The sequence below is a fragment of the Leuciscus leuciscus genome (genome assembly GCF_965113295.1).
Source record: "Leuciscus leuciscus genome assembly, chromosome: 11".
Classification (NCBI taxonomy): domain Eukaryota; kingdom Metazoa; phylum Chordata; class Actinopteri; order Cypriniformes; family Leuciscidae; genus Leuciscus; species Leuciscus leuciscus.
Genome location: NC_138735.1, coordinates 29,129,613 through 29,155,051, shown reverse-complemented (window position 1 = coordinate 29,155,051; position 25,439 = coordinate 29,129,613). Strand labels below are relative to the sequence as shown.

General features: G+C 37.6%; 2 protein-coding genes across 3 annotated transcripts; one reads left to right on the top strand and one right to left on the bottom strand.

Moving 5' to 3' along the window:
- Window positions 1-2,105: 2,105 nt before the first annotated feature.
- metrn (meteorin, glial cell differentiation regulator) lies at window positions 2,106-9,151 on the top strand. Its single transcript, XM_082184516.1, has 4 exons — window positions 2,106-2,452; window positions 3,348-3,784; window positions 5,930-5,989; window positions 6,950-9,151. Exons 1-4 carry the CDS (start codon window positions 2,352-2,354, stop codon window positions 7,261-7,263), a joined length of 912 nt encoding a protein of 303 aa, XP_082040642.1. The 5' UTR covers window positions 2,106-2,351; the 3' UTR covers window positions 7,264-9,151.
- A 6,365-nt stretch (window positions 9,152-15,516) lies between these two features.
- ccdc78 (coiled-coil domain containing 78) lies at window positions 15,517-24,896 on the bottom strand. 2 transcript variants are annotated; one of them, XM_082184192.1, is made up of 14 exons: window positions 24,367-24,896; window positions 23,661-23,792; window positions 23,496-23,582; window positions 22,492-22,824; window positions 21,651-21,692; window positions 20,480-20,562; window positions 19,008-19,086; window positions 18,801-18,926; window positions 18,084-18,271; window positions 17,541-17,715; window positions 17,442-17,470; window positions 17,295-17,364; window positions 16,495-16,598; window positions 15,517-16,410 (listed from the first exon to the last, which is right to left on the bottom strand). In XM_082184192.1, the coding sequence occupies exons 1-14, from the start codon at window positions 24,436-24,438 to the stop codon at window positions 16,284-16,286; spliced, it is 1,647 nt and encodes a 548-aa protein (XP_082040318.1). In that variant the 5' UTR covers window positions 24,439-24,896; the 3' UTR covers window positions 15,517-16,283. The 2 variants fall into 2 exon arrangements, with proteins under 2 accessions (XP_082040318.1, XP_082040319.1); XM_082184193.1 differs by having other exon boundaries at window positions 16,495-16,595.
- Window positions 24,897-25,439: the final 543 nt, after the last annotated feature.

The following is a 25,439-nucleotide window of genomic DNA, read 5'->3' as shown; positions in this document are numbered from 1 at the left end:
CCAAATATGATCACAGTTAAGTTGTATTTCACTATTCCACTGATAATCAGAGCATAATATTTCTTAGTTTGCCAAAGATGTATGTGTGCAAATATTGGAAACTGGGACTAATGATCAAAAACAAGTCCAATCTCTTGCTAAACATACAGATGCACACAAAGATGCACACATGCATGCACGTTCACGTTAGCTTTCATGTGTCTATTCTTTGAAGTGGCCACTAGAGAACAAAAGCCTCAGTTTATACACAGCAGATCAGCAGGGAACACAAAACACACACACTATATACACACCTCAGCAGGGCTACTGGACATGAGGCTTTGAATATGTCAAAGGTCCTGTCATAACCACATCAAAGACACACACACACTCGCGTACACACACATGCACACTATCCATAAAGATAGATTGCAGTGGTGATACAAAAGAATATTTGATTTGCTTATAATGCAGTAAGATGAAAGAGTCCCTCAGCATGGGCCACAGAGAGGGCAGGCGTCACGCAGAGCGCTTCATTTACCCCCGACCAACCCGGCCATCCCCCTCTTCTCTACCTCTCTCCAGAAGTTTAAGTAGTAACATTAGAGTGGATTATCATGCGTTCAGCTGATTCCAGCTTCAGCTTTAAACAGATCTTGCAGTTTTCTACTCAGTTTTCAAGCACTTTGTATCTTGTTTTTAGACTAAGAGAAATGAATCAACTTCCAGCCATCTTAATTAGATTACAATGAATATTATAATTAAGATCGATTGCATTACAATCGAACTTTTAACTACATGGTAATGTAAAGCCGTTAACCGTGTTAAATCAAACTGAAAGGCTTCATGCATTTCTCTCTTACAGTCCCACTTAAGTGCCTTGAAATGCGCAGCATTATTCAGTGTTGACGTCATTTCCACTGAAACAGGGACATATCGAACATGCTCCTCCCCTTTTTTTAAATAGCCAATAGTGTTACGTTTATATCACAGCTCGGCCAGAGCCGTTGAGCTCGGTAAAGCCAAAGTTTCCTCCTAATGTCTTCCATAAGGCTTTAAAATATAGCATTCTGTGCAGAATTTAAATGTCTCCGATACGTTTCGTGGTCTGCGCCGACTCGCGCATATGACACTAACGTGAAACCAGACTTCATTCGCCCCAATGGCAAGCACACGGTCTGAATCGTTCCCTATCCCCTATATAGTGGACTATGTGCCATTCATCATGTAGAAAATAGTAATTGTGTGAACAAGTGATCGATTTCAGCAGCAGCAGCTTCATAGTCTATTTATAATGTAGGGGGCGGAGCTTCTGATTCTCGACAGCATTTGATTGGACAGAAAATCTGATGAGAAGCTGAAGTGCAGAGTGATGTCATCAAAATCATTGATCCATATTGGCGGAAGAGAGACTGTTTTTGAATGCTTATAACTTCTAAATGCAAATTTGGTCATTGTTTTGGAGTACATTAGCTTACAGATAACAAAAGGCTAACATAATCATATTAAAAGCACAAAAAAACCCTTCAATTTTGATTTCATGGGTAATTTAAAGCTGGAGAGGAAACACAAAATGTGAGAAAAAACTACTGATTTGACAACAACATTTTTTTTAACCGACTATAAAAACGATTCTGTTACGATTCTGTTGGAATAGACAAGCATTTGTTTGCAAATCACTGACTTAGTATTATTAACAATTAACATTCTTGAGTAAATATTAATCATATTGGGTAAATGCTACCGTTAATTTTGCCGTTAATATAATTTTGAAACAATAAACAAAACAAATTCAGCGCAACTTTAAAACAGTGATAAAAAAAAAATATATATATCTAGGGATATGGCGAAAAAGAATTGGTGAATCGTTTAATCGGTTCATTGAAAAAACCGCACGAACCAAATGATTCGCTAAAATGATTCAGTGCTACTGCCAACCCCGTGTTATGTTTCAAAATCCTTCACATAGCCTACATTCAGAAGAAGCTGATTAAATATTCTTCTGTCGTAATCCTTTACCCAGTGTGAATAGACGAGATGCCATTCATTGGACTTTAACTGCGGTGAAGCCACGCCTCCTCCTGCTGGTGTGGGCGGGGCTTAAAGTTTAGTCCCGTTCTCAAACTCTTGCGCTGGAACTCAGTCAGTCAGTCAGCAGTTGTGCACGCGCATTGTCAGTCAGCTCACTGCACAAGACGTACGGACTGATCTGCAGAAAGAGAGGGAAAGTTTAGTTTGGATAGGTCTTTTACATCAAACAACAGTATGGAATCAATAGTTTTTTGTTGTGTTTAAAAATAACTTTGTAAAAGCAGCGAAGAGAAGGAGTTGACGCACGCGCCTCTGGATAACCGCAGCGTCTCTGCGCAGTGATGGAGGTTTTGGGCTTTATGGATTTTGCGCTTTGGATTTCATTTCTCACGGGCTTCACGATGGCCAGTTACTCCGAGGACCAGTGCAGCTGGAGGGGAAGGTAAACTTCATCAACACTGAGTTAAATGCTTTCTGCTGGTTTTTAATTCATTGAGAATATTTTTACGCTTTTTTTCTGGAATGCATTGATTTTTCCTGCTAGCTTGCATGATTTCTGTGCAATTTTAAGAGTGCAAAAAGCATGCAAATATTTATAATAGTAACCGTTTGTAAAATCCAAGGATAGTTTGTAAATATAGTCAAGTTTGGATTATCATTTTGTGCAAATGGTAAGGGTAAATGTGCGCAAAAAGGGTAAATTGAGCACTTAATTTATAAAATATAAGGAAGAAATAAAAAACATATAATAGGAAATGTGATATGAGAGTTGCAACGTCTGTTTCTATTAGTGCGGTAAGTTTAAAAGACTGCAGTGAAAGTAACCAGTAGGAGGCGTTGAACTTTCCCTGCAACTTCAATACCCACTGGACAAATCCAAGCTTCAAGTTTCAAGTTTATTTGTCTTGTGCACAAAAAGTCAGTGACAAATTGTAAATTGAACTGCTTGTGGTGAGGCACGGGTATTCTTACAGCAACACAATACAGGGAAAACATCTGAAGATATCAGAATTATGACTCAACTTTTTAGACCTATATATAGTGTGTTTTCCCAAAGGAGAAAGTTTAAGTTGTGTATATAGCCTGTAAATGTGGGGCTGAGGATAGACCTAACTATCCATTATGTTATAAGAAATAAACAAGAACAAATGTTAAATAAAAATAAATAAATCTTGATGCATTTACTTGTCAAATAGAGAACTTAAAGGGATGGTTTACCCGAAAAAAAGTAATTTTACTTTTATGATCTTTCTGTTTGCTCCATATTTAATGTGGATGAAGGGACTAATGTGGATGATGGTGTTGCTCTGGTTAACCTCTGGTTTGCATCTCTGCAGTGGTCTCTCTCAGGCGGTGAAGAACGTGGAGCAGGTTTGGTTGAGGTGTGCGGAGGGTTCGGTGGAGTGGCTTTACCCCGCTGGAGCGCTGCGTCTCACACTCTCGCCCCGTCTGCCGTGGAGCGCCATGGTCCCAGGAGAGTCCAGCAGGAACCCGGTGTCGGCCTGCGTCAAGCCGGACCAGCACTGGGGTGGAGCTCAGCTTTACCTGGAGAGAGACGGGGTCCTGGAGCTCCTGGTGGGAGACGAGACATCCGAGACGCCCGGCCCGGTCCAGGTGCGCTGCTTCAGTGCCATGCCTGGGGAACGAACAGCCCTGTTCCTGCAAGCAACACCTCACCAAGACATCAGCAGACGCATCGCAGCGTTTCGCTACGAGCTGAGAGGGGATTGGATGGCGCAGCCGTCAGTCAACACGGATCCGACCGGCAGTGAAGGTGAAGATATAGAAGTGATATATAATGCAACAATGAAATTGCTGAAAAGATTAAGAGATCTTTACATGGTCATTTCTGAGCATTAAAGGGATAGTTCACCCAAAAATTTAAATTAGCCCATGATTTACTCCATGATTGTCCTGGCTCTTCCAAGCTTTATAATGGGAGTGAATGGCCGTTTCTGTTTTGAAGTCCATAAAAGTGCACTTTTATGATGGATGGATGCACTTTTATGGACTTTAAAACAGAAACAGCCATTCACTCCCATTATAAAGCTTGGAAGAGCCAGGACATTTTTTAACATAACTCCGATTGTATTCGTCTGAAAGAAGAACGTCATATACACCTAGGATGACTTGAGGGTGAGTAAATCATGGGCTAACTTTCATTTTTGGGTGAACTATACCTTTAACCTGCAGACGAGTCCTCAACCCATTCAAAAACACTATGAAACTATGCAAGGTTGGAGATGAAGTTCTCCAAAATTATGCTGAGTTTGAGTTGCCCTTTGACCTTTGGGAGGATGGGGGTGCAGAGCGAGGATCACGAACAGAGCATTCATTCAAACTTTAACGAGACTTGAACTTTAGAGTAATGCAGTTTAGAGTAGATCCACCATGTGAAGAATCCCACAACTTGCTTCTTGAAAAGCACCAATTCGTCCCTTTTACTTTTTAGCCTGTAATCGTAGCATCGCCATGATTTAAATGTACCGTTTTAGGTCATTTCAGCTGGGCAGCTCCTTCCAGCCAGTTGTGAGAAATGGGGGAGGGAGCGTTCGGATTCGAGGAGCGGAAAAGACGAGGGGGGATGAGGGGGGAGGGAGAGAAAGACAAAAGCTTAGTATTGGGGGGGTTTGTCTCCATAGTGAGCCATTTCAGAGAATTGCATGAGAGCACAGTCGCCGTGGTAACGGGGGGGTTGGGGGGGGAAACCACACAACTGAAAAGCGGATCTTTTGTTCTGAGTTTTGGGAGCAGAGAGGAGACAGGGAAGGACGTTTAAAGTTTTAAAGGGCCAACAACTTTCTCTGTCTCACACCCACACGGACACCTGTTGCTCAGTGTGAAAGTGCACATGTGGAGAAATGAGCTCGAGCTGCAGTCGGTTCAACTTCTAATAATCATGACTTTAGTAGTGAAGCCTTGAAGTATGGCCGATATCTAGAGTGCAGAATGGATGTTGAGTTGAGAAAATGTTATCAGCCAGTGCCAATAATTTATTTATTTATATATATATATATACACACACAATTACTTATTTTAGTTCAGCTTGTTTCTCATTTTGGTTAATTTCATGTACTAAAATAACTAAAATTGTAATAAAAAGGAATATAAACTATATAGACATAAAATTAAACTAATAAAAACTAAATCAAATACTAATAAAAAACCAATAGAAATGACATAAACAATCAAATTACAGAAAATTTTACTAAAATTAAAATGGAAAATATAAAAATAAAAACCAATAAAAAATATTAATAAAAACTATGATAGTATATCAATGATAGTAAAATAACTCTGATTCAAGAATGTGTGCCAAAACTACTTAATTGAATTAATTTGTGGTAATTTTAACAAAAAAAACAAAAATTAATTTGACATACATTTTGGAACGCTTTCTGAATCTTATATATTTCAAGTTCTTAGAAGTTTCAATGTTGACAAATATGAAGTTGAAACAAAAAAACATAGACGTGACCGAGGACATTTAGATTAGCATAGCCTATTGTCTCATTTTCATTTGTTTCAAATTACTTAAGTCATCTACCCTGACTTAAAGTCTGGTGTTTTGACTAGAAACTATAGTTACCATGGTCAATTTTTGTAAATGCATCTATAGAAACATCCAGCATCTTCCAAAGATGGGTTTTATAAGATCAGCTGTTCAGTTTGCCTACTTTACGAGCCCATATAGATCAGCTGAAGGAACAATAGAGAGGAAGAGGGAAGTGTTAGCGATCTGGATTCATTACACACCTCTCTCATGAGCTTTGATGAGGTGAGATGGCTCACACCGATCAGAAGGTCATTCACTTCATCACACCTCCTCTGTAAAGTAGCAGCTGTGTGTTACACCTCATCCCGAGCTGTTCCTGTTCTCCGGTCTCATTCTCCTCCTCTCTCTCTCTCTCTCTCTCAGGAGCCTGCAGGCCGTGCAATAACACCGAGATTCTGATGGCTGTGTGCACTAGTGACTTTGGTGAGTATTTGAATTGAGTTTTTCTTCCACGTTATTAGGATAGAGTCGTCTTTATCCAGGACGTTTCCACTAAGGGTGGAGAGCAAAAACCTAAAATCTACAACCTTAAGCCACCAGTCCAGATCTTAAACCTCTACGCCACACTTTCTGTTGGTTTAGTTTAAGATCTGGACTGGCAACCAGGAACAAGGTCACAGGTTCAAACACAAGTAAAGGTCAGACCTTTAGTCTGCAATGTACTGTTATTTTAATATCATTGAGATACTATTATGGTTTCTATTAATATTTAGAATTAGATTTTTAGATTTTCCTTTTTTTATTTTTTATGTCTATATAGTTTTGTATTTGAAGAGTTCAGATGCAAAAGCCTCTTAAGTGCCATCTGAAATTTTCTTCTAGAATGATAATTTTTATCAAGCTCGTATATTTAAGTTCAGTAATTTCACTTAAATGACAATTAATAGGTAATTTTCATTCCCATTTAAGTGAAATTACTGAACTTAAATATACAAGCTTGATAAAAATGATCATTCTAGAAGAAAATTTCAGATGGCACTTAAGAGGCTTTTGCATCTGAACTCTTCATATATAGTCAGTCTTAGTTTTTTATATTTCAGTTTAAGTTATTTTTGTATTTTATTTCAGTTAAAGTTGATTTCATTTCAAATCATGCAAATGGTTTTTAAGGTTTTAGTTTTAGTTTGCTTCGCATCGTTACTCCTTCCAAACTTCGACTGTGAATTGCTTTGGATAAAAGGCGATTTCTGATTTATTCGCACCAAACCCAATCTGCATTAATCCAATGGGTTCATTTAGCCTCATCCAGCTTTAATTTCTGGTTTAGAAGGAAATCGTAAACCAACCAAAGTAGCAAAAGCTCAAATTTGATGTTAATTACCAATATGTAATCATTATGTATCAACAATCCATCCGTACTAATGGAGCTTTCTGTGTTTTTAGTGGTCCGAGGGAACATCCGTTCAGTGGAGACGGACTCAAATCTGAAAGCGGCAGTGATCATAGTGAGCGCAACTCGAGTTTACCGGCAAAAGTTCTCCTTGTTCCCTGAGTCGGGGCGCCTGACGCGGTCCGGGGAGATCCGGACACCTCTGCAGTGTGGCGTTCGTCCCGGCGCGGGGAGCTTTCTCTTCACCGGGCGCGTGCACTTCGGGGAGGCCTGGCTCGGCTGTGCTCCACGCTATAAAGACTTCCTGAAGGCGTACGAACAGGCCAAACAATCCCTGATGATCCCCTGCACTCTGGTGAACGACTGACGGAAGAAGAGCGAGCACGTGCCGCCAAACGTGACGGACCCTTGATTCCGATTCGCAGGGTCTGAGATGAAACTCCTGAACGCAAGAAAGAAACAAGTTCAGGAGAACGGAGAATAAGACACTGAGACAGAAACAACCAAGAGGAATTCTCAGTGCCGATCACTGGATCAAGATGGACATCGGAATAAGGACATCTGGGGTTACCGCGTGTCGACGTCTATCTGATTCCACCGGTTTAAAACCCTGATTTCGGAGCCTCTTTTTTTTTAAACTCAGGAAATCGTGTCTTTGGACACTTTGATATGAACGTCATATCATTGAAATATCCAAAGTCCTCATGATGTTGGGGACAAACTCTGTTCCCGTGGTGTGGGTTGAGTTGGTAAATAAGCTGAACGCAATGCATGTAGCGCAGTCGTCTTTCGCAGTATTTGACGCCACAGAAAAAAGAAAAAAAACGTATTGATCTGTCATCCTTTATATAAAAAAGTTTTTAAAGATTTTAAACACTGTTTTTGTATTGAGAGTATATATTTTTTCCGCATTTTTCTAAATAAAATTAAAAAAGCATCTATTTTCTAAATTTGCACTGGTGAAAGGAAGGGAACTGGCGATACCTGGATGCTGCAAGCACTGAGAAACCAAAACGCATCTATATGTAGCATAGCAGAAGATGTTTTATATAAATATATTCTATAATATGAAATCAGCTTTGGTTTATATGCTAACAGGCTGAGAGTAGAATGCAGCTAACACGAAGTAATGAAAGCGGATACAATAGCAATAGTATATTAATTATTCTGTCTACGGATAGCATGTGCTGATTACCTCATGGTTACCGTCAACACTAGCTCGCTTTGACGTTGCTAATGTTATCAAGCCGATAGCATTTACCAAGTCAGGTTGTGCTAGCTCGAGATATACTGAGAAGTTCAGAGCACTTTTACTCTGACTCTTCTGTTACGAAAAAAGTGCGTTCACACAGACAACGATTTGCAACCGAACATCAACGACTTTTGCAGACTGTTTGCGTTTGGACGAAGTCGGAGATGGTCCTCACTGCAGAACACGAAATCCAGGGGGAGGAGTTGGATCCAGGTCCAACTCCTCCCACCTTACAACCTACCAATCTCCACCCCTTAGATCTGGATCCAACTCCGCCCCCTGGATCTCGTGTACTGCAGTGAGGTGCTACTGCAAAGTTGAGCAGTTTATGCAAATGAGCAGTGGCGCAATGACCAATGGGAGTGCAGACAGAGAAGGTCATGTGATGCTGTATTCTAACCTCTCGCGATTAATCTGTTGTCAGTGTGAACGCACATTAACAGGGTATGCTCACAAATCTGGATTTTAATTTTAGTTCAAATATATGTGCTTATAAGATAATTTAACTTTAAAGCTAAACGTCTGAAATAACACTCATATGCTGCCTCTCAAACTCTCTAAAGCTTGTCAACACGCTCAAATTGTGGACTTGTGTACCAAAACATTGACTGCTGGTCTCAGGCTGGACTGCAAGCACTGTCCTGTTCATAATTCTGGTTATCTGCTATATTGTTTATGTCTTTATTTTGTTCTTCACATCCATTCACTGTCAGCGATGTATATGTGCACTAAACAAACGAGTGGAGAAACCAAACGCGGAGAGCGAACCGACATGCCAAGCTGCCATATTTTATGCTGCCCGTGTTTGTTGTTAGTGTGTCTTTAAAACCAATGTGACTGCTGTGTGTAAAATAAATGTATATGTGTGTTTATGTGTCGATATCAATGTATATAAGATGTTTTAGAGTTTTAAAACTGGTTGAAGAAATATTCTGTTAACATTGTAGAGTTTGTATGAAAGTTTGGTTTAAAAAATATACAATTATAAAGAACAAAAATCAAATTGAATTTGTGTTTGTCTGGTTTCTGAATTACTGAGTTGTGTAGTTAAAAACAAACATGATATAGTCTGAAATATCACAGTATTTTCTAATATTAAATAGAAAATTACTTGAAATAATATAGTGTTAAACTAAATACTTATATTTTCCTGCAGTGTGAATATTATCCATACATATACACTTTTATATTGTTTTTTAAGTCTCACAAAGCTTGTATTTATTTGATAAAAATAAGTGATGTTGTGAAATATTATTACATTTTAAAATAAGTTGTTTTCTATTGTAATATATAGTAAAATGTAATTTATTCCTGTGATCAAAGCTGAATGTTCAGCATCATTACTCCAGTCTTCAGTGTCACATGATCCTTCACAAATCATTCTAATATGATGATTTGCTGCTCAAGAAACATTTATGATTATTATTATCAGTGGTGAAAAAAGTTGCTTCATATTTTTGTGGATTTTTCTTTCTTTTTTTTCAGGATTCTTTGAAGAATAGAAAGTTCATAAGAACAGCATTTATTTTAAATAGATTTTTTTTTTAAACATTAGAAATGTCTTTACTGATGATCAACTTAATGCATCCTTTCTAAATAAAAATAATAATTTCTTTAAAAATAATTCTGACCCCAAACGTTTGAAGGTTATTGTAACTATGAAAGGATGTTTGTCAGCCGCTGTCACACTGACCATGTTTCACTTTATTATTATTAGCATATGTATAACCTTATACTGTAGTTTTAAGGTGAATAACAGGAAAATGAGGAAGGGTGTTGGTGAGTTGTGTAGGGTGTGTGTGTGTTCAGGTGTACAGTGTGTGTGTGTGTTTGTGTGTGTTTGGCCTTTGAAGACTTACAGAGATAGAACAGGAAATGAGTGCGACCCAACCCGCAGACATGAGCTCTCTGACCTGGATTGTGTTCATTTATATCCACAGACACACACACAATACAAACACAGACAGACAGACACAGACACACACACAATACACACACAGACAGACAGACAGACAGACACACACACACACACACACACACACACACACACACACACACACACACACACACACACACACACACACACACACACACACACACACACACACACACACACACACACAATACACACACAGACACACACAGACACAGACACAGACACACACAATACACACACACACACACACACACACAATACACACACAAACACACACACACAAAACACACACACACACACACACACACGTTGGGTTTATATGTTTTATGGGGACATTCCATAGAGATAATAACCTCACAGAAAAATATTGCTAACAGAAATAGATTACGCTGAATTTAGAGTTATGGGGTTGAAATGAAGTTTGTGATCCTGTATGAATGAATGAATGAATGTGTGTGTGTGTGTGTGTGTGTGTGTGTGTGTGTGTGTGTGTGTGTGTGTGTGTGTGTGTGTGTGTGTGTGTGTGTGTGTGTGTGTGTGTGTGTGTGTGTGTGTGTGTGTGTGTGTGTGTGTGTGTGTGTGAGAGAGAGAGAGTATACCCTACGTTATGAGAACACAAATATTTGTTACACCCCACAAAGCTGGTAATATACAAAATCCTAGTCCTTATGGGGACATTTTTCAGTTCCTATGAGGAAAACAGCTTATTAATCACACTGATTTTTTTATTTATTTAAATGCATAAAGTTTTATTCAACTGATCAAAAGTGACAGACATTTATAATGTCACAAAAAAGATTTCTATTTGAAAATAATGCTGCTCTTCTGAACTTTCAATTCATCAAAGAATACTAAAAACAAAAATTATTATGATTTCCACAAAACAAAGCCATATGAAGAAGCAAAACTGTTTCAACATTGATAATAATCAGAAATGTTTCTTGAGCAGCAAATCATCATATCAGAATGATTTCTGAAGGATCATGTGACACTGAAGACTGGAGTAATGATGCTGAACATTCAGCTTTGATCACAGGAATAAATTACATTTTACAATACATTCACATAGAAAACAGTTATTTTGAATTGCAATAATCTTTGACAATACTATATCTTTGATCAAATAAATGATCCTTGGAGAGCAGAAGAGACTTCAACTACAGACCCTAAACTTATAGGGCTATTATATAAATCAGATTAAGATATTACAGATGCAACACAATGTTCCTCTACCCTGCAGTTGGGAATAATCATGATTTGGGTTATCATGAATATCTTCTAAAGGCACTAGATCCCTGCTGTGTGTTAGTATGGTGACAACACTTCAACCCCCAAGAGAACACAACTTCTCCAGAAACACACTTTTGTTCCTGAAGGGTCTGCAGATGGCTCTAATCCCATTAAAATGCGGAGGGAAACCCAAGTGTGTGTGTGTGTGTGTGTGTGTGTGTGATTAGCAGAGCTCCTCGGGTCGGAGTGGGCAGTGTCTATCTTATTTCCCGCCAAAATTACTCTAATTATCACCTCACTCAAAATATGCATTTAAGTATGTTCATATAGTCCTAAAAGTCATGACACTAACCACATATACAGACACAGCTTTCTTCTGGTATCCCAATTTCTTTAAATCTTTAGATTTACTTTTTCTCACCTCAATCTCATAAATGTATCGTCTCATAGATGAATAATTGTTTAATCATAAACATATTCCCTCTCCTTTTCCACGGACATTCGTTCAACAACTACCCTAATATTAAAAACAACACTGTCACATGTCTTCTAACTTGCACAACAAGAACACATCACTCAACGTCTCAAAAAAAGTTTTTATCCTGACAAACATCCTTTTATAGTTACAATACCCATCAAACGTATGGGGTCAGATTTTTTTTTTAAAGAAATTAATATTTTTATGTAGCAAGGATGCATTAAGTTGATCAGTAAATATAGAAAATGCTGTTCTTTTTAACTTTCTATTCATCAGAGAATCCTGTAAAAAATAAATCATGTCCCTTTCTGAAAACCTCTCTGAGAAAACATGTGTTACTCTTGCCACAATATTTAAATAAATAATAAAACATATCTGACAAACACAGTGACAGAAGATGAAATCAGATGCACAAAAACTGCCATTAAGAGTTAACAAAACACACTAAACACACGTCTGTTACAAATCTTATCCATTCATTTATATTTTCACATACAATTTTTCATTAGCCAGCCGATTTTATCCAAAAGTGACAATAACAAGCAATGCCATCTTCATAATTTAAGTGTTATTTTGCAGCATAAAGATGAGATCAGTGTTTAGTTTAAAAACTCTTTACTATAATATAATGAAAAAATAGTGATTTATCAAAACTCACTGCAAGTTTTTAAATGTCCAGCAACAAAAAAATAAGATTTTTCAGTGTGTTATGATATTAACCAGACAAACCTTTATCTTTTTTTCATCATCATCATCTCTCACCCAAAAATTGCAACTTGAATAAGCCAATGGGGTGAGGTTTGAGCGGAACTAGTGTTTAAGAAACCTGTCAGGAAACAGTCGGTGCACAAATTAAACGTGCAGTGTTTTAACATCACGTGCGTTTTAATTCGACCAATTAATGTACTATAAAAACACGGACACTGATGGGAAACGTGAGCTGATGCTATCATGCTACCTGTTTCTCAGGTCAGAGAGAGAGAGAGAGAGAGAAAGAGAGAGAGAGAGAGAGAGAGAGAGAGAGAGAGAGAGAGAGAGAGAGAGAGAGAGAGACTACACCAGTTTTATGTCCGGCATCCGAAAGCCGTCAGTGACAGACAGAGGCAGATCTGGGGTACGGGTTTCCCTGAGGTACAATCACTGAATCACTGCGATAATGGACAGAATGTGTGAACACATGCAAACGGACTGTGAGAACAGGAACACAGCCAAGACATGAGGAAAGCTCCACGTTCTGTTCATGTGCGTTCGAGAGAGAGAAACCTCTGTTCTTTGTCGAGGGGCTACAGGAGGGCGTCTGAATTTTGTCCTAATGATGACACGGATTAAACCACAGAAGTGTGGGAAAAACGTTCACACCCCCTCCTCTCAGTCCTGCCCGTGTACTTTCAAACTTTCCTTCAGGTTATTTTCCTCTAGTTCCCTTGAACCGCTCAGCATGTCATTTCTCTCTATCTCTTCACTCAATCTCTTGATGTTTTGTCATTTTTCTTCTTTCCTCAGCGTTATTGTTGTTCCTCCCCTTTATCCACTCGCTCCTCAACTCCTCCAGACACGCTAAAGAGCTGAAAATCCCTCCGAACGCTTGAAATCATTCAGCAGGTGTTTCTGACAGCGAGAGAACGAGAGGAACCACAGATTATGTCCCTCAACACTGCTGAAGAAATCCCAACAACTATTTTATAAAGCAACAGAGCAGTTTCTAGATGATTCAATATTTCATACCTGAGCATAACTAGAAAAATATATATTGACTATTTAAATTTGTATTGATTTTATAATGAATTAATTATATAATTAATTAAGATTTGATTCATTTCTGATGACATTTCAAGGGCTGAAAATCCCAAGTTGACATTTCCAGGTTTTCTGTGACCATGGGAACTATATGTGAAATGCTCAAGCTAGCAAGACAATTCGCTTACATTTACATTCAAATGATTTGTTTCTGGAAAGGTAAAGGTTCATTCTTTTTTTTCCCCTGGTTCTCAGCCTGTCTGTCTGAATTGACACACTCATTAATTTGATAGTGAGTTCTTCTGTCTCTGCTCACATTCCTCTCTCACGCGTCCCACATTCTTTCGCTTTTGTCACTTTTTTTCTTTCCTCCGTCTCTCCCCCTCCAGCCTGTTCTCATAAATTACTGCCGTTCACAAGGCTTGTCCCGTCCACTTACACACACACACACACACACACACACACACACAGGCTGCCAAAGTTTATTAGACACATATCAACCGAGCATTAAAAATGACAAAACCAAACAAACAGCTAAAGCAGCGCTTCTCACACTCACACTCACACACAGGTTTATAATGTGAAGTACTTCCCGTTGAAGATGTACCAGATACCCAGCTGGAATATTCCATGGCATTCCACATTTTCCCACAGCTCGTGGTTTCAGACACACATTCCGAGTTCATCTCGATGTCACTACGGGCTCAAACGATTAGAGCTGGATGATTCATGAATGATTGCTGTAAAGAATGGTGAAAACTACTATATTATACTATACTGATGTTTTACTAAATATAAAATAATATTCTAAACAACAACATAAAAAATCATATAAAATATTCATATGTAAATATGTTAATATTTATTAATGTTACTGTTAATTATTTTTATATATTAAATATTATAATTTTTATATTATTTATTTATTAATTAATTACATTCATTATTTATTTATTATTAATTTAATCTAAAAGTGTATACATAGTGTGTGTATAAATACTGTATATAAATATTTTTCTATAAAATACATTCAATACATTGAGTTACCTCACAAAAACAGTGAGGTAACGCATTTAAACCACTTTGTTCTTTCTCTTTCTTTCTAGTTCTCTCTGGTGTAACGTTCTCATGATGTCAACGTGCCGGTGTGGATGCCACCCAGTGTGAGCTGGCACACAGTCGGCCGGCCGGCCAGCCCCCGAAACCCCCCGCCAATTACCCTCTCTACCCAGAACCCCCTCCCCGCTCGTTTCCCAGGGGTTCAGGGGCCACTGTACTCACTACACCCCGTTTCCCATACGCATAATCGCCATTTTTCCCCCCGGCTCATAAAGAGGCGCTCGAACCCTCTTAGTCTGCAGCCCATTTCCCAAACACTCTCCCTTTATCCGACAAGCCCACAACTCTTTCTGTCTCGCTCGCTCTCTTTCTCTGGGTAATCCGTGCTAGTTTTTTCTTTCCAGTAATATGCTTTCAAGTTTGCCCTGCAGTATTTCACCAGGATAGATTCAGGTCTCCTTCACCACGTTTTAACTATATGTTTGCATCTCTATTTACTATAAAAATAAGAATTTTATATTCTAGCAACACTAAACTAAAACTTGTTTATCAAGTGTGAAAATCACTAATATGACTAGCTCTGATATTTATTAATTAAATGTCCAGATAACATGTCTGTCACTCAGTGTGGTGTTTCTCAGGGATCCGCATGTGTGTGTGAACTACATGCTCTGTAATTAAATTATCTTAACCCGTCAGACAATTAATTGTCAGCAGCCTTTCATTCTCGCGGCCCGTAAAATTGACATAAGCTTTACAAACATTCCACGCATAGTTTCTCAGGAAGGAAGAGCAAATTCAGTCGCATACACACATACGCATGCGCTTCTAACGGAGTAAAACACAGCAGAACGAGACATATTACTGTGTTGTTTCATTTTGATAATTTAACTATAAACGCACACAATCAATCACAAAATAGCAATAGTTAAATATCAACTATTTAATCTGAATCAGCAATTAAGTGGAAATCCTAATAAACAAATCTCTTGAAATAAAACACTGTGAGCTAAGCATTAAACGTGAGAAAAAATGCACTTAAAAATGCAAATGACGGCATTAATGAGTGTTTACATGTACAACAAAATGCTGATAATGATCAAAAACTCCCGTTTTTAGGGTTTACATGCAAATCAATGAACCGACAACACAAGATAGCCATTCAACTTACACAGATGTGATAAAGGTGTTTACATGCAAAACAAAACTGAAATCACAGGCAAAAGATCTACATGTTACAAAAACCATTTATAACTTTTCCCTGATAAAATGTAATGTGGTGTAAGATTGTGCATGTAAACACATGTACTCATTGATTGGCTAACACTGCTTATGATTGCTTAAGAAATCATTCTACACCATTATACTTTTTTATTCTTATTCTGAGCTGAAATTGATATTTGAATAATTTTTTTGCCAGGTGCAAAAAAACGGCATTAACACTATTTCAGTTAATTATTTCATAACTGCTGTTGTTGATTGATTTACAGAGTGGGTGGAGCTTATGTAATGTAGTATCTCATACATGTTGTGGATTGATTTATGGAATGGGCGGGGCCAATGAAAAAACATATTTTTAAAGTGCTGTTTTGACTGATTTGTAGAGTGGGCGGGGCTTAAGGATTGCTGCACTATATTTTTAAAGTGCTGTTTTTGATTGATTTGTGGAGTGGGCGGGGCTTATGGATTGCTACACTATATTTCATAACTTCTGTTTTTGAAAGACTTGTGGAGTGGGCGGGGCTTATGGACTCGTGCACTATTAGATCTTCCCTCCTGTGATCCCAGAAGCCTGCGCAGTCGCGTAATCTCCAGTTTATACCTGCACAAAGACGCCACACCTGAAGACCACACACCACCTATAAAGTCATTTCCGTATTCTCACGGGTGTGTGTTGTTGAAATACCTGCCCAGGTGATTGTCCACATACTCCTTGAGCTCAGACACCTGCTCCTCAGCAACCGTCGCTCTGGTGATCAGAAGGACACGCTCCTTCTCTCGAGATTCCTGCTGGAAATTTACTGTGATTACCAGGGTGATGATAGTGAAGCTGTTGTAATTATATGTGGGGATACTTGATTATATACTGCAATATTTAATGTTTGATCATAAGACTGCTGCTATTGGATATGGTTAATTGGGTTATACAGTCACATATGGTTTGACTGGTACTTTGATTCCCATTATATCACCAAGTAGGACACGATCTGGATCAATGTCGCTGTTTTATATACGATTTTAGGGTTAGGGTTAAGCTCAGGGTTATTATCGTTAACTAAAACTAAATACTTTTTGTTAATTGAAATAAAACTGAACTAAAACATGTAAAACTTTAATTAGAAACAGAAATAGATTTAAGTTGAAGCACTAAAATTACTAAATGGGGAAAAATAATCTAATATAAACTGAATTAAAAATAAATTAAACCTAAATAGTAATATTTAAAAATATATATACTAACAATGATATATATTAAAATGAAAACTGATTCTAAATATTAATAAAAAACTATAATAGTATATAAATAATACTAAAATAGCACTGGTTCAGCTTAGACTGAAGGCTGAGGTTGGGGCTTGAACACGGTCCAAATGAACCAATCATTTCCATCAGGGTTTATGGGTAGTTAATGGTCAGGGTTTGGAATCTCACTGTTTGACAGAAATGTTGTTCCAGGACGAACTGGTTTCAGTTTGTATTAATTACCTGTGTGGAGTTGGTTATTTCTCTGAGCTGCTTTTTAACATCATTCCAGGCTTCTTGGGTTAGTCCAGCCCTGCACAAATGTTCAAGAGCAACACATAAAATAAGCCAGTAAACAGTATTGTTACAATATTTTTAACTGATACTCACCTCTGAGAAGACTCTGACAACACAGCCATCTGAAATACCAAGCACATAATCAAGTCACAGAACTAATCCATTAAATAACACACACACACACACACACACCTGTTCTCGAGCCAGTTTCAGTTGGCTCTCCAGGTGGGCTTTGTCCTCTCTCAGTCTGAGTATCTCTCTCTCGGTGTCTCCTCTCGGTTCGGGCCCCGCGGGACAGAAGTGGGCCTCAGGGGGTCCGGCCTCTAAAGCGTGTTCAGGGAGTGCCAGGATCTGCTCACGTTGCAGTCTGGGACACAGAGACACTACTTATCAGACCCAATCAGATCTAGTGTGTGTGGGAGCAGGCTTTGCTTTTTATACGGGGCTGAAATGCCTGAAAATGTCGCAAGATAATTTGCAAAACCTGATCAAACTTAATCCAGTATCATTTGATGAACCCTATGATTTTAGGGTTAGGGTTCAACTCAGGGTTATTATCATATAAGTATTAAAAACATTTTTGTAAATAAAAAAAAAATCCAAATATTAGATGAACTAGACAGTAGAGCAGGTTTTGCGTTTAACACAGGGTTGAAATTTCAAAATGTGCAAAACATGCACAAAAAAATAGAGAAAAAACTAAACAAAAGTGTGATTCAGTGGATGTTAATGCACCTGTAAGCGATGAGCAGCTGTTGAAGGGCATTGCTCAGACCCTGTATGCGTTTGCGGTATGTTCTAGCGGCTTTGGTGAGCTGTTCCTCTCTGGAGCGATAGGATGTTTTCACCTCCTCCAGCATGGACTCAACAATCCCCTTCAACTTCTGTCCCGAAACCCCCCCACCGGCTGCAGTAACACACTCCTACAGGCCCAGAAACCACACCACATCAAAACACTCTTGATATACACTACCACTCGAATGTCTGCTGCAAGGAAGATAAAAAAAAAGAAATGAACACTTTTATTCAGCAAGGGTGCAATGAATTGATCAAGTGACAGTAAAGACATTTATAACGTTACAAAGATTTTTTATTTCAAATAAATGCTGTTCTACTGAACTTTCTATTCATCAAAGAATCCTGAATTAAATGCATTAGGCTTCCACAAACATATTAAGCAGCACAACTGTTTTCAACACTGATAATAATATTTAGAAATGTCAGCAAATCATCATATTAGAATGATTTGTGAAGGATCATGTGACACTGAAGACTGGAGTAATGATGCTGAAAATTCAGCTTTGATCACAGGAATAAATTGCACTTTACTATATATTCAAATAGAAAACTAAAAATAAATTTTGACAACTCAAAAAGCCACTTTAAAAGTGTGTTTTTCTGACATGAATGCACCATTCATGTAACCAAATGTCTGCCTGCTTGTACACATACTGTAACATCCTGAATATAGCGTGTAAGTCGGGCCCTGTACTCTCTGTTGAGTTCCTTCAGATGATTTTGTAGATCAGAGACCTCAGTCTCGGCCTCCTTCAGCTGATGTTGAGAGATGATCAGTGTCTGCGTGTAGACGAGAACAAATCAGTAATCAGAAACACACATACATCATCATCCTCTGTGTGTGACTGATAATGTACTCACTGCAGACTGCTGGGATAGCTCGTGTCGGGTGTTTTGAATGGCTCTCTTATTCTCCTGTTGTTCTCTGCCCATGGCCACACTGTGAGAGAAAGACAACACACACACACACTCATCAGCTGACCTTCACCGCCCACGTGACTAAACCAGTGAACACATGTATCAAAGAGTTTCCACTCATAAAGATAAAAGCTCCACCACATCACTCCTGATGTAGCAGGTGCACAGAGTTTGGTTTCACTAGGTCAAACTTTAAGCAGACACCATTGTGCCCTCGTCTGAGTGTTTACACAACACCCGTCTCGGCCAATCCGGTCGCAGGTGGTCAGGTGAGAGAGATGCTATTAAAATACGTCTCCTGTGATCATTTCAGATCAGGGTCTAGGATTTTGTGACTAAAATCAAGTATTATATATATTATATTCTAGTACTGATGAAAATTTTATTATCTATTATATGACAGTTCAAAAGAACAGCATTTATCTGAAATAGAAAGCTTTTGTAAAATATATGATTCAGTCTCTTTTGATCAATTTAATGCATCCATGCTGAATAAAAAAATAAATTCTTACTGACATCAAATTTTTGAACGGTAATGTTTAATGTTAAAAAAAATATTTTGTTGATCTGTTGATCTTTTGAACTTTCTATCAAAGAATCTTTTTTTTTTTTACAACTGTTTTCAACATTGATAATAATCAGAAATGTTTTTTGAGCAGCAAATCATCATATTACAATGGTTTCTGAAGGATCATGTGACACTGAAGACTGGAGTAATACTTTTAATTTAAATTCCCAGTAATTGTAGTACAATTTTATTTCAATTAGCAGCAAAGGCAACATTTCTAAGTTTAAGTTTAAGTTTTTCATCTAGTATTTATATTTTGTTTATTTCAGCTTGATTTCAATGAATGAAAAACGATTTTGAATAGTTTGGATTTAGGTTTACAACACATGCATGCATACATCACTTATGACATCACTTATTACATCAGCACACTGGAGCCGCTCACACAGAACGCATTTTTCCATTCCACTGCGCTACTTTTCCATTGTTTTTCACTGTAAATATGCACTAGACGGACGTCTGTAACTGATGTGCTTTTGTCTTGCATCTTTTGCAGCATCTGACGCAGGACACAGCACTGTAAAAATGCGTCACAGCCTCGCTTTCATTCCCGTTAAAAAGATGGCACTGCTGTGTATAAGGTCTGTAATCTTTTGCATGAATATGTATTTGTGCTTTACCAAATGTTTTCGACAGAAGGAGGTTTTCTTTTACAACAGTTACCTTAGGGCAGTCGCTCCTTTGTTTTTGTACACGTCTATTGGGTCACATGTGTTTCTGACTACATCCAAATGTGGTTTCAGAGATCACAGAACATTCTGGGCCCTGCTTTCATGTGTATTAAGTGTTTGTAACCCAAGATGGGGCTTGAAGGTCAAACGTTAGCAGACGTCATCGTGTGTCTCACACTTTCTCCTCTAGTTGTCGTTGGTTCCCCTCGTAACTTTTCCTCAGGTTTTCTAGCTCATCCCTCAGGTTATTCCACGCTCCCTGCATTGAAAAACATCACACATGTATTAAATCACCACCATATTACAGAATAACTAGAGAACCATTCCCACTACTGCCAGTACTTTGCAGCACAACTGTATCTTTATCGACATCTGTAAAACCCAATGCTTTATTAACATTTCTTCATACTATACTATATCAGTAAAACACTATAACAATAATCGTTACCTGCACTTTAATACCTCAGGTATTCTTCCACTTTGATTCCATCACTAGTATTATTATTGTATTTTACACTGTGTACAACTGCACTGCAAACCTAGTGAAATGACATTACGCTCCACTGTATATGGCAGGAATGACAATAAACTCTAATCTAATCTAATCTCATCTAATCTAATTTAATCTAATCTATAGGCATATTACAACAACAATAAATATTATACTAAAAATGTCACAAAATGTAAACTATAATGCCCAGTTATTTTTGGATATATGGATATACATTACATACAACATACAAGCATACATACAGTACACTAACATAAAACAATATATACTATGTATAAAATCTCAGATGTGTGATCATATATATTTTCGCAAAATATAAACTGTGTAGTCACCCAGCAATATATTTAAAGCTGGATATATAGTACATCCAACTTAATTAGCATTCATATATTATACTCGTGTTAAGGGATATAATATGCTTTATAGCAAATCTCATTATGTCATTGCAAAAAGTAAAGATCTAATCTGCAAAATGCAACTATAAGACATGAAGGTATTAAGCTAAAAACATTAACACCATCATTTTCTGTAAAGCTGCTTTTCAACTCTGTGTATTATGAAAAGTGCTGTACAAATAAAATTGGTTACACTTTATTTTAAGGTGTCATTGTTACAGCGTAATTATGCATTAAAGTACTGAGTAATATTAATTAACTACATGTACTTACTATAGGGTTAGGGTTAGGATTAGGATTTGGTTTAGGGTTAGTTGCATGTAATCATGCATAATGTATAGTTATTATTATAGTAACTACAAGGACACTGTAAAATAAAGTGTTACCATAAAATTGACTTGTTATACTAGGAAACAAATAATATAATTATGATTTTCTTACGTTTTTTTCCAGTGGGCTCTTGCTCTGTTCAAACTCCTCTGGCTGTTAAACAGACATCAAAAACAGAGTATATATATAACTTCTTTAAGTTCATTAGGAAATATTGTTGTTCCCCTTTCAGTGATTAGTGTGATCTTTAAATATATAACTTCTTTAAGTTCATTAGGAAATATTGTTGTTCCCCTTTCAGTGATTAGTGTGATATGATAAAGCAATGCATAACTATTATTACTGTTCATACTTCGGTGTGTGTTCAGATCACAGATCAACTCTAAATGTACTGTAAGTATTAAAGGGATAGTTCATCCAAAAATGAAAATTCTATCATTATTTACTCTCCCTCGTGTCGTTCCAAACCCGTAAGACCTTTGTTCATCTTGGAAAACACAAATTAAGATCTTTTTGATGAAATCTGAGAGCTTTCTGTCCCTCCATTGACAGTCTACGCAACTGACACTTTCAAGCCCCAGAAAGGTAGTATAGACATCATAAAATAATGACTTAACCTCAGTTTTATGAAGCAACATGAGTGCTTTGTTTACACAAAGAAACATAAATTTACATAAAATATTAATCTTTACTGAAAGTGTCAGTTGCGTAGACTGTCAATAGAGGGACAGAAAGCTCTCAGATTTCATCAAAAAGATCTTCATTTGTGTTTTCCAAGATGATAAAGGTGAACTATTTCGGGAATTTTTGGGGTGAACTAACCGTTTAAACTACAGCGTGAGCTTCAATATTTGTGTGGCCTTTTAAACTCAATTGTATTCAGTGCCCTGAAAAGAAACAAACTTTGCTAGCGGAAGTATTTGATAAAGCTGAGCATGTGTGTGTGTCTCACGCTGACTCTGTTCAGTGACGCCCTGCTGATGAGCGCTCGAACCCTCTCCACCTCCAGCGTGTGTCTGTGCGTCCGCTCTCTCTCCTGCAGGAGTGTGTCGTGTGTGTGCGCGAGGGCGAGCAGCTCAGAGCTGAGCTCTTCGGAGTGTGTGCGTTCTCTGTCATAAGCACTCCTCAACGACAGGAAGTTGCTCTTTAGCACTTCGTACTCTTCGGCCAGGTCACGCTCGTTCCGCTCAACGACTTCAAAACGGGCCGATGCTGAGGACACTTCCCTTCTGAGCCGATCACACTCCGTCTGAAGAGAAGAGGCCGTTCCCTCCTGAGATAAAACCTGGGAAAGAGAGCATGACATATAAATGTAGAGCTACTTTGTAGCTGGATTGAATTAGTTTCATAATTGACAAATTTTGCAACATTGGCAGGAGATATGCTTCCATCCAAAGTTGCACATTTAATTTATGTGGAAAATTGGAATATCGCATAAAACATTTGCAAAGAAAGCACCATTTCCATGTGTTCAAGAGAACAAAATCGTCACTTCCTGGGAAATTGGCACAAAATATCTGATATTAAATATGGGATTTATTCGGTAAATGTGTTTCCATCATAGTTTATGTGCATGTCTCCTTATCGGATAAAAAATTATGCGCCTCAAATGTTTTTTATGGCCATTTTTAGAATTCATGTGCATCTTTGCATTTTCATCCAGCTTTTTTATGCAATAACCCAAAATTCACATAAAACAAATATTGAGTTATTGATCTGAATAAATATTGAACTGACTTGAGATGAATAATGACAATATTGTCTTTTTAGAGTTGCTTTACAGCTGAATTAGTCTCATATTTGATGAAGTTTGCAGCGCTGATTCTGTTATTTCCCTGTTTATTACTGTGATGTGAAGCTGCTTTAAAACCATGTGTATTGTATAAAGCGCTGTATAAATAAAGGTGATTTGACTACTTTATCTGCCCATTGATCATGAGTGTGTACTGCACTTACCATGTTTTTCAGTTCAAAGATCTCTGCTTCATACCTCTCTCTCATTTTATTGGCCTCAATCTGCACATCAACAAGGTCTTTTGAGATCTGAAACACATACACATAATAATATCAGGAAAATCCTGAGTGCAGATCCCATATTTCCAGGCCTGTTTCAGTTCTTACCTTCAGTTTGTCTTCCTCACACTGGACCAGTTTGACGGACAGGTCGCTCTTTGACGCAGCCTGCTGGCCCAGTTTGTTCTGGGTCGAGTCAAGCTTACTAAACAGCACTTCATTTCGTTCCCGCAGCTGTCCCTGTACAGTATAGAAATCAATGCAGTTAACACGATAATCAACATTCAACATGATATGGTTTAGTGCAGGAGGTGTCAACCTTTACAGACCATACAGTACCATTACAATTTGGGGTCAGTAAGACTTTTTTCAAAAGCTTTTTTTAATGTTTTTTTGAAAAAAAAAGTCTCTTACGCACCAAGGCTGCACTTATTTGGTCAAAAAGGCAGTAAAAACAGTAATATTGAGAAATATTATGTCAATTTAAATTTTCAAATGTAATTTATTCCTGTGATGCCAAGCTGAATGTTTAGTATCATTGCTCCAGTCTCCAGTCACATGATCTTTATTTTGCTGCTCAAGAAACATTTCTTATTGTTATCAATATTGAAAGAACTAACAGCATTTATTTGAAATAGAAATCTTTTGTAACATTAAAAATGTCTTTACTGTCACTTTTCACCAATGTGGCCAAAAGTATTAAGATTAAAGAAACCCATTTGAATGGTATGACTGACCCCTGATTAAATACACGGCGTTTATAGCGCACTATAATATTACAACCCAATTACCAATTACTAAGAAAATAACTTACATTTTCGTCAGTCAGAGAGCGAATTTGCTCCTTGAGTTCGTTAATTGAGCTCTGTCTACTCGTCGAGTCCATGTTCTGCAGCTGTCAGAGGTGTGTCTGGTTTCTATAAACACACGAGTCTCCATGGGCGTTAATAAAGTTCACTCTCACAGGGAAACAGCAGACTGTGTAAGGGAGCTCCATGATTCTCATCAGAGTTGCTCATTTAAATTCTGTTAAAGTCCCTCTGTGGTCAAAATCAAGATTTTAATGTTGTTTACAGGTGAAACTCGAATAATTAGAATATCTAATAATTAGAATATATATTTCAGTAATTAAAATTAAAAGGTGAAACTAATATATTTAGTATAACTATATAGATATGCATGATTATACTTTTCAGAGGGCCGACATTTTAATCCTTTTTTTTTTATTGATTTCATGTAATATTCAAATTTTCTGAGATTTTGAATTTGGGGTTTTCATAAACTGTAAGCCATAATCATCAAAATTATAACTTTTGCACGATATTCTAACTTTTCGAGTTTCACCTGTATGTCTATGTGGTGTTTTTAATATGCTTAAAGACAAACCATGTGCAAAATCATAAAACAACACCATTGCTTTTCCCCCCCAGTGAACCAAAGACAGTCTCTCAAAAACGCGGTTTGAAATTGCTGGTGTTTCTGACGTCACAAACCTTGTAACCAATCACAGCTGCTGTTAGTGAGTGGACGCGGGGCTCATTTGCATATTCATGGAACCGTGTATACTAAATGAGGCAAGGGTGTAGAGTTACAATCAAACTATTTTAAAGCATGCAGAATTTTTTTTTAAAGATGAGTTTTAAGTGATAAAATGATTGACTACAGGGGCACTTTTAAAATAGACACGTTTATTTCTATCAATATTCGCAACCATGCAATAAACATTTAAAATATACCAAAAGTACATGTACAATGAAGTAAATGCTTGGAGAAGCAGAATGTAGTCAAATCAGACTGTACTTACATTAACTATCAGCTCTGTTTGTTGTGGAAACAGTTTTACTGAATTGTTCATTCTGTTTGGTAAATGTAATATGAATCAATGAC

What these genes read in the sequence shown, in the direction of transcription:
- metrn (XM_082184516.1), top strand. Translation starts at nt 2,352, where the DNA reads ATGGAGGTTTTGGGCTTTATGGATTTTGCGCTTTGGATTTCATTTCTC. An exon ending in CAGTGCAGCTGGAGGGGAAG is followed by an intron (nt 2,453 to 3,347) that starts GTAAACTTCATC and finishes GCATCTCTGCAG; the next exon opens with TGGTCTCTCTCAGGCGGTGA. An exon ending in GGATCCGACCGGCAGTGAAG is followed by an intron (nt 3,785 to 5,929) that starts GTGAAGATATAG and finishes TCTCTCTCTCAG; the next exon opens with GAGCCTGCAGGCCGTGCAAT.
- ccdc78 (XM_082184192.1), bottom strand. Translation starts at nt 24,438, where the DNA reads ATGGACTCGACGAGTAGACAGAGCTCAATTAACGAACTCAAGGAGCAA. An exon ending in AGAGCCCACTGGAAAAAAAC is followed by an intron (nt 20,563 to 21,650) that starts GTAAGAAAATCA and finishes TTTTCAATGCAG; the next exon opens with GGAGCGTGGAATAACCTGAG. An exon ending in GCTATATTCAGGATGTTACA is followed by an intron (nt 18,272 to 18,800) that starts GTATGTGTACAA and finishes CTGGGCCTGTAG; the next exon opens with GAGTGTGTTACTGCAGCCGG.